This window comes from Ovis canadensis, chromosome 19 (assembly GCF_042477335.2).
Source record: "Ovis canadensis isolate MfBH-ARS-UI-01 breed Bighorn chromosome 19, ARS-UI_OviCan_v2, whole genome shotgun sequence".
Lineage (NCBI taxonomy): Eukaryota > Metazoa > Chordata > Mammalia > Artiodactyla > Bovidae > Ovis > Ovis canadensis.
In genome coordinates, this window is record NC_091263.1 from 68874442 (window position 1) to 68882943 (window position 8502).

Below are 8502 nucleotides of genomic sequence, written 5' to 3' on the forward strand. Positions count from 1 at the left end.
ATGTTAGTTACATGGTGGTTGGCCACCCTCAGAGGATCAAGTGGAGAGAACCGGGGCAACGATGAGGCCTCTGCCCTGGCCCCAGAAGCTGCAGTGTCCCTCCTCTACTGTCAGTGATAATACAAGTTTGGTTCAAGGGAAGGGGGTCACAAAGCCCACCTTTCAGTGCAGACTGATGTCATAGAATTTGTGAACATAGCTTAACACCACTACAGGTGTGTGGCAGTGTGTTTTGAATGTGCAAGAGACGTGTTGTTAGGGGCGCTGGGTGCTGCTTTTCTCTGAAATGCCCTCCCCTCCCCAGCACCGTGTGTTCTTGTTGTTGTTCAGTCGCTAAGTCGTGTCCGACTCTTTGCGACCCTATGGACTGCAGCACGCCAGGCTTCCCTGACCTTCACTGTCTCCTGGAGCCTGCTCAAACTCAAGTCCATTGAGTCGTGATACCATCCAGCCATCTCGCCCTCTGTTGCCCCTTTCTCCTCCTGCCTGTGTGTTCTGGTGAGCTGCTTTTTTCCAAGAGGGATTCTTCATGAAGGGCGTGCAGGCACAGCCTCTCTCTCGGGGGTGGCACGTGGCACCACGCTCACAGGTTTGTTCCCTGAAGCCGCTAGCCCTGTTCCTAGCTGTAAGCTGGCTCGCTTTCTGTGAATCACGAGGAAACCAGGCGTCAGAGCGCACTAAAGCGGGAATGCAAAGCCACCATCGCAGCTGTAAATGCTGCCGCAGCATGTGTTCCGCAGGTGGCGTGCAGAGGAGGCTGTCGCCACATGGAAGGACACTAGCCTTCTGTCTCTTGTTTTCTGCAGAAAGAGCATTCTCAAAGGGCATGTAGCCACGTGGCAGAGCCACATCGAGCCACCTGCCAGGGCGCCATCGACTCCCACGGTCACCGGGACACACTCTTTGCCAGGCTGTCCTTCCAGGGGACCTTTGTTGGTTCAGGAAGATCTACAGCAGCTCCTTCCTGGAGGAGTTTCAGGGCTGCGTCTCCAACATCTACGATCCTCCCACACTGACCAATGGCCTCTGGGGGGACCTGCTAAAAGAGGACCTGGTGTGAGGGGCCTTTGGCTGTCTCCCCCATTTTGCCCACTGTTACCAGGGTCCAGCCCCGGTGGATCCAGGATAATTCGAAGTGGGGATGGCGTCAGCGAGGAGAAACTTATTCATTTAGAGATATGAGATTAGATTAAGGAAGAAATAGTATAGTAGGAAATTTAGATGGAGAAAAGGAGGCTGAATAATTTGGTTTACAGGGAAAACAAATAAAACCTTGAAACGAGAGGTTTGCGCCATCTACATTAGGCCACCGGCACCCACTTGAATATTGAAGGGTGCCCCACCTTAGGCTCCCTTTCGCGTGGATCTTAGCAGCCAGGGCAAGTAAGTAGATGCGGTGAGCCTCCCCGCTCCAGATGGGAATTCCGCCGAAAAAGGGGAGAAAAGAAAGACATGGGGAAGCCCAGCATCGGTGCAAGACTCCAAAAACTCCACTCTCAAAATCAGCTTATATACCCCAAGTTGTACATAAAGAAATAATGGAATATGCAGAGTTATGCAGGGGCAGCAGTCCTGACCCTCATTGAGACCAGGCTTTCTTTTTGGATACCCTCCCGTATACAAAAGGTCTCAGGTGGTTTACATTATCTTCTGGCCAAGAGGGCTGTTAACATTTTTATGGCTCTCTTCCTGGATAATTTTCTATCAACCAGAAAACTCCTTTTCCCTAGAAGTGTTTTTTCTTTACTCTACATCACCCTCAAAGTACTAAATAAAGTTACATTCCTGTAGAACAAAGGTGCAGTGGGTTATAACAGAAAGTACTTAACTCAAAGATCTAATGTTGCTAATACCAGGTCTACTACCTGTTTTTCTATATACCAACCATCTCTACAAATAAAAGATATGAAAATACGGCAGCAAGTATTGGCTCAACAAATGAAACCTTTAATCAGTCCTATTCTAATGATTTTGACTCCTCGGAAGCCCCTACATTCCTAGGATGTTTTAAGCTTCCTGTGCCTCCCGTGGTCGGGAGGCCTCAAACAGTCACATGCGCAGCTGTACGAGTCCCGTAGGCAGGCTAGAAAGCCATCAGAGGGGCTTTTGGATTGAAACACTCTTTCAAATGCAGAAGATTAAAGCCCTGAGTTGACTTTTTTCAGAGTGTGTCACAAGAGTGGAAAAGCAGAGTACAAAGGCCAGCAGACTTTGGTTTTTTGGGGTACATGCTCAGGAAATACCAGGGGGAAGCCCTGAGATTTGACTCGCCTTGCCCATCAGATCTCTGCCGCATGACCTTGTCACGGGTGGGATTCCTCACGCTGGCTCCCGGCACACTGCTACAATGAGAGGAAGGAAATCTGCAGGCCTTCAGGCACCCCGAAGCCGTGGTGTTTGGGGTGAAGGGCTAGGATTTTCTCCCAGAAGTGCTCCCTGCCCGTCCCAGTGCACCACAGGGCGCCAGCGTCCTCGGGGGCCTTGCTTAGGGTGTTGGTGCCTCATTTCCTTGTTGTAGCATCAGGGTTTCTCTGCCTTGGGAACTAACAAATTTAGAATCTCTAAGGATGTCGTCGCTCTCATCCAGACCCCCTGGTTGCCATTGGTCACGTGCTTCACACGCTGGTTCTCACCTCTCAGCTTCATGGTGTAAGAAGATGGGGACAGGCCTGAGTGGCCCTCGCAGCTAACGATCCCAGTGGCAAAACTTCCGTTCCTTCTTGGGGAGCAGCACATTTTGTTTGATTAATTAAACAATATATTTTATATTTTTTCTAAAATACAGTTTATATTTTATAACATATATATAATTATTTATAACATATAAAATATATTTTATAACTTAGTGTGCCCATTGCAGAATATTTGAAAAGTACACAGATGTGTACAGATCATTTCCTGTTCCATCAGGATGGTGACCGGGACCATCATGAGACCTTTCCTGCCCAGTGAGCTTCATTTACTCCTGGGCTTTTTCAGCTGGCTTCCTAGGGAGGACAAAGTCTCCAGCCCAGCCACAGTTTCTGTCCCCTGACAATTCTTCCTTCTTAACAGTTTTGAAATTCAGATTTGTTTTGAAATTCGTATTTTTAATGTTGCTGTGTGTTGGAAAATTGCAAGGGACAGTTGGAGGCATGTCTTTCAAACACCTTTGATAGAATCAGGAACATGTGGGCTGTCTCTACATGCTTTTTAGAAAAGTAGGAAAATTAAAATGAGAAAGTAGTAGACACAAACCTTTTTTCTACTGTGAAAGTGTTCCTGATCATTAAATATGCTTTGAAAAATAGGCTTTTTAACAGCTATGTTATATTCCACCTCAAAGCTGTACTAGTTTGATTACTTAAGGAAAGATTTTTTAGAAGCAAAAATTAAATGTGGGAATTAGAATCCCTTGCTACCTCCTGCCTCTGGAGGGGCCCAGGGAGGGTAGATGTGTTGGGGGAGGTTTCCCACCAGCTCTAGATACTGGATCTAGCTTGTCTAGACTTGGTGAGCAGTCTATGCTCTTGGTTCCCAGGGTCACTTTCCCTTAGTTGAAAATCACAGATTCAACATGAGTTACATCAGAATTGCTCTCGGCTCATTGCCACTGTTCTGAGGAGAGGCAGTGTAAGTGTTGGACCTGAAGGTCTTGTCAGGAGAACACCACCTAACTCGAATTACCCAAAGCATCTTTTTATGTGATGTAGTAATTCAAACACAAATTATAGTCCACAATTGAAAAAAAATTCATGGAAACATTAAGTTGAAGATGACATTATTTGTTTATAAATGAATTAGTAGTTTTGTTGTTTTTTCCCCTAAACTGATCTTGTTAAAGGAAAGAATAAGTTCTAGCCCTATTTTTCATTAAGATTATTAGCAACTTGTATATTTTACTACTGAAGATTTTTAAAGTAACTAGGACTTTTTAAAATGTAATATACCTGTAGATCTTCTAGAAGAAGATCTGATTTTGGTTAGGAAAGCAAGTTGGAGGAAATACATGTAGTATCCTTTCCACACACTTGTGCACCTTCCCAGAGTCAGGCATTGTGCAGATGTCTGTATGTATGGCAGCGTTGTGTGTAGGAAAAGGTGGGCAAGGTGATGGATTACCTCCTGGGAGTGGGGGTAGAGGAGGGGGCAGCGAAGAGGAGGGCACTCAGCTTGTAGTGGTGAGCGCCGCCCTGCCCCTGGAGCCCCGGATGCCCATTGCCTAGTGGTTGCTGTGAGCACAGCCTGGGTTCAGGTTTAAATTGTGGTGCTAGAGCTCACCAGCTGCAAGTTACATGACCTCGTTTGGAGCCTCGGTTTCTTTGCAAGATGGGCTAAGAGTAGGAACCCTCCTAAGGTGCTCGTGAGCATTGCACATTATCAGTCAGTCACTTCAGTCTCTCAGTCATGTCCGACTCTTTGCGACCCCATGAATTACAGCACGCCAGGCCTCCCTGTCCATCACCAACTCCCGGAGTCCACCCAAACCCATGTCCATTGAGTCGGTGATGCCATCCAACCATCTTATGCTCTGTCGTCCCCTTCTCCTCCTGCCCCCAATCCCTCCCAGCATCAGAGTCTTTTCCAGTCAACTTCGCATGAGGTGGCCAAAGTATTGGAGTTTCAGCTTTAGCATCATTCCTTCCAAAGAACACCCAGGACTGGTCTCCTTTAGAATGGACTGGTTGGCTCTCCTTGCAGTCCAAGGGACTCTCAAGAGTCTTCTCCAACACCACAGTTATAATACATCTATAATACTGCTACCACCTAGGAGGGCTGTCCCTGGTGGCTCAGCTGGTAAAGAATCCACCTGCAATGTGGGAGACCTGGGTTTGGTCCCTGGGTTGGGAAGATCCCCTGAAGGAGGAAATGGCAACCCACTCCAGTATTCTTGCCTGGAGAATCCCATGGACAGAGGAGCCTGGCGGGCTACAGTCCATGGGGTTGCAAGAGTGGGACATGACTATGTGGGGAAAGGCTACCCACTCCAGTATTCTTACCTAGAGAATCCCATGGACAGAGGAGCCTGGCGGGCTACAGTCCATGGGGTCGCAAGAGTGGGACACGACTTAGTGACTACAGCACCACCACCCCCACCACCACACCTAGGAAGCGCATAGTGTTAGCTGTTATTGTTCTGCCTGCAACGCGAGAGACCTGGTTTCGATCCCTGGGCTGGAAAGATCCCCTGGAGAAGGGAAAGGCTCCTCACTCCAGTATTCTGGGCTGGAGAATTCCATGGACTGTATAGGCCATGGGATCGCAGAGTCAGACACGACTGAGATACTTTCATTTTCATGCATTATAGAGTATAAGAACAAAGAATTGGACGCAGTGGGGGTCGCCCAGTGCACTGGCTGCTCTGGGGGTAACCAGGGTGACGCTGACCCACGGGCGTTGTCCCCTTGCCTCCTCCCAGGTTTTTGAGAGGCAGCTGCAGCTGGCTGTGTCTCTAAGGAAGCCCTTGGTGACCCACTGCTGAGATGCGGAGGGCGATCTGCTGAAGATCATGAAAAAATGGGTGCCTCCAGACTACAAGATTCACAGGTGAGAGCCTGGAACTTCAGCAGGCAAGTGAAGTGAACAGGCTCCTCTGTCTAGGAGGTTACTGGGAAGAAGAAGCTGAGCAAGGAGAGTGTTGATAATGTCGCATCTTTATATAGAATCTTTTCCCAAGATTAACTATCAGCTTGATCCATACGAACTTTATGGTATTTGAGTTCTTTTAATCTAAAAACATGACAACTTCATTTGGTTTGAGCTGATGCCCTAAATCGTTGTGATCCCCATCCCATGAAAGTGTGAAAAAGGGAAAGTGTTAGTTGCTCAGTTGTGTCTGACTGTTTGCGACCCTGTGGACTTGTAGCCATGCCATGAAGCAGGCTGAAATGGGGGCTTGGTTCCCAGAGATGAGAACTGTTGATCTTGGGAGAGGCTGCCTTCAGGGCATCTGAAAAGAAATTTTGTCTCCTTTGAATTGAATAAAGCTCATCTTTCCCCCTTTCCCCCCTTGAAGTCCAGGATGTGTCTTCTCTAAATGGTATTTCCATTCAGTTCAGTCGCTCAGTCATGTCCGACTCTTTGCAACCCCATGAACCGCAGCTCGCCAGGCCTCCCTGTCCATCACCAACTCCTGGTGTTCACTCAGACTCAGGTCCATTGAGTCGGTGATGCCATCCAACCATCTCATCCTCTGTCATCCCCCTCTCCTCCTGCCCTCAATCTTTCCCAGCATCAGTGTCTTCTCAAATGAGTCAGCTCTTTGCATCAGGTAGCCAAAGTATTGGAGTTTCAGCTTCAGCATCATTCCTTCCAATGAACACCCAGGACTGATTTCCTTTAGGATGGACTGGTTGGATCTCCTTGCAGTCCAAGGGACTCTCAAGAGTCTTCTCCAACACCACAGTTCAAAAGCATCAATTCTTCCGCACTCACCTTTCTTTATGGTCCAACTCTCACATCCATACATGACTACTGGAAAAACCATAGCCTTGACTAGACAGACCTTTGTTGACAAAGCAATATCTCTGCTTTTGAATATGCTATCTAGGTTGGTTATAACTTTCCTTCCAAGGAGTAAGTGTCTTTTAATTTCATGGCTGCAGTCACCATCTGCAGTAATTTTGGAGCCCCCCAAAATAACGTCAGCCACTGTTTCCACTGTTTCCCCATCTATTTGCCATGAAGTGATGGGACCAGATGCCATGATCTTCGTTTTCTGAATGTTGAGCTTTAAGCCAACTTTTTCACTCTCCTCTTTCACTTTCATCAAGAGGCTTTTGAGTTCCTCTTCACTTTCTGCCATAAGGATGGTGTCATTTGAGGTTATTGATACTTCTCCCGGCAATCTTGATTCCAGCCTGTGCTTCCTCCAGCCCAGCGTTTCTCATGATGTACTCTGCATATGAGTTAAATAAGCAGGGTGACAATGTACAAAATGGTGCCTAGGGGTTCTTTAGTTTGGTAAAGTGGCCAACCGCCTCGTCGTGTGCCTGGGGTGTGGGCTGGGCTTGGAGGAGGGGCCCTGGAGGAGCTTTGAGAGACAGTCACTGGTCCCTGTCCTGAGGCAGTGGGGCTGAGGGGACACCGGGTGCCCTGCGAGCCAGAGGAGGGGCCCTCAGCTGTGTCTGGCTACAGTAAGGTCAGGAGTGGTGCCCAGTTAGTGCTTTCAAGAGGGATGAGGATGGGTTAACTGGGGAAACAGGGAGTCTGTATCCCAGGCCGGGTCATGACAGGTGGCCGAAGCGGGTGGGGCTGTCCGGCCACTAGATGCCTGCCTCCAGGGTCCCTGGGCCGGGAGAGTGTCGCCTCTGAGCGGAGCCTCCATCAGAGACACGAGGCGTAGGCACTCAGCCCTTGTGGGCTGACGTGTGTTGTACTAAGGGTGCAGACGGGTCAGTTCAGAGAAGAAAATTCACCTGTAAGCCAGCCCCCCGTGTTCACTTTCTATTTCCTTCTTGTTCACTTGACCACGTGGACGTCTTTCCCTGCTGCCACTGTGATCCAGAGGGACTTGGGCTGTCCACTCTGCCGCTGACTGCGTGGACCATGAGTGCTTCCCTGGGATGCGGTCTTTCTGTGTCTGAGAATTTACCCACAGGCAGTCCCATAAACAAGGTGATGGGTCTGGAGGAAGTCGGGGGCTCTGCAGAGCGGGTTAGGAGGGAACCCCGACCTGGAAGTGTCCTTCCTGCAGACACTGCTTCACCGGCAGCTACCGGGTCGTCAAGCCCCTGCTGGAGCTCTTTCCCACCATGTCGGTGGGGTTCACAGCCGTCCTGACCTACTCCTCTGCCCAGGAGAGCTGGCAGGCTGTGAGAGAGCTCCCGCTGGAGAGGATCGTCATGGAAAGTGATGCCCCCCATTTCCTGACACGACAGGTAGGGCCATCTTCAGGCTGAGCTGAGGCTCTGGGAGAGGGTGCGAGGTGGGCGGTCACCGCGCGGGGCTGGCAGGACCCAGGCCACAGTACCTTTCCGGGTGCCCCGCCCCCACACCTCGGCTGTGTAGACGCCGCCTCTCTGTTGCTTTTCAGAATCAGAGTCTGGGGGATCAAGAAACTGACGCATAGCTACTCTGTTCCAGGTGGTGCAGAGCCCCACCCTATAGAGGGTCATCCAGGGATGCGTGGGACCCTGCTCACTGGCGCTCCCATGCCTGGGACTCTCTGCACCTGCAGACAGAGGAGTGTCTACACAGTGTCAGAGAGGCCCCGCTGGGGGAGGGCCGGGGAGGGGGTTGGATGTGATGGTCATGCCCGGAAGGTGTAGCGGTGTCCTGAAGGCTTGGTGTCTTCCAGGTTCCCAGGAGCATCCGCCAGTGTGCCCACCCAGGCCTGGCCTTGCGCACAGTTCGCGAGATGGCCAGGGTCAAGGTCCTGTCGCTCAGCCACACCCTGGCCACCCTCCAAGAGAACGCCTGCCGCCTCTGCAGCCTCTAAGCCCAGACGTGCCATCAGGAGTCTCCCAGAAAAGGTGACGAAGGTCACATTGCATAGGTTTTAAAGTCCAAGACAAAGTGGCT

The 8502-nt window shown here is 50.0% G+C and overlaps 1 protein-coding gene across 1 annotated transcript; it reads left to right on the plus strand.

The window, feature by feature from the left end:
- LOC138424370 (putative deoxyribonuclease TATDN2) lies at positions 1–8502 on the plus strand. The gene is made up of 4 exons (XM_069561129.1): positions 1–109; positions 924–1056; positions 7676–7859; positions 8279–8502. The coding sequence occupies exons 1-4, from the start codon at positions 1–3 to the stop codon at positions 8417–8419; spliced, it is 567 nt and encodes a 188-aa protein (XP_069417230.1). The 3' UTR covers positions 8420–8502.

What these genes read in the sequence shown, in the direction of transcription:
- LOC138424370 (XM_069561129.1), top strand. Translation starts at nt 1, where the DNA reads ATGTTAGTTACATGGTGGTTGGCCACCCTCAGAGGATCAAGTGGAGAG. An exon ending in CTGCTAAAAGAGGACCTGGT is followed by an intron (nt 1,057 to 7,675) that starts GTGAGGGGCCTT and finishes TCCTTCCTGCAG; the next exon opens with ACACTGCTTCACCGGCAGCT. An exon ending in CCCATTTCCTGACACGACAG is followed by an intron (nt 7,860 to 8,278) that starts GTAGGGCCATCT and finishes GGTGTCTTCCAG; the next exon opens with GTTCCCAGGAGCATCCGCCA.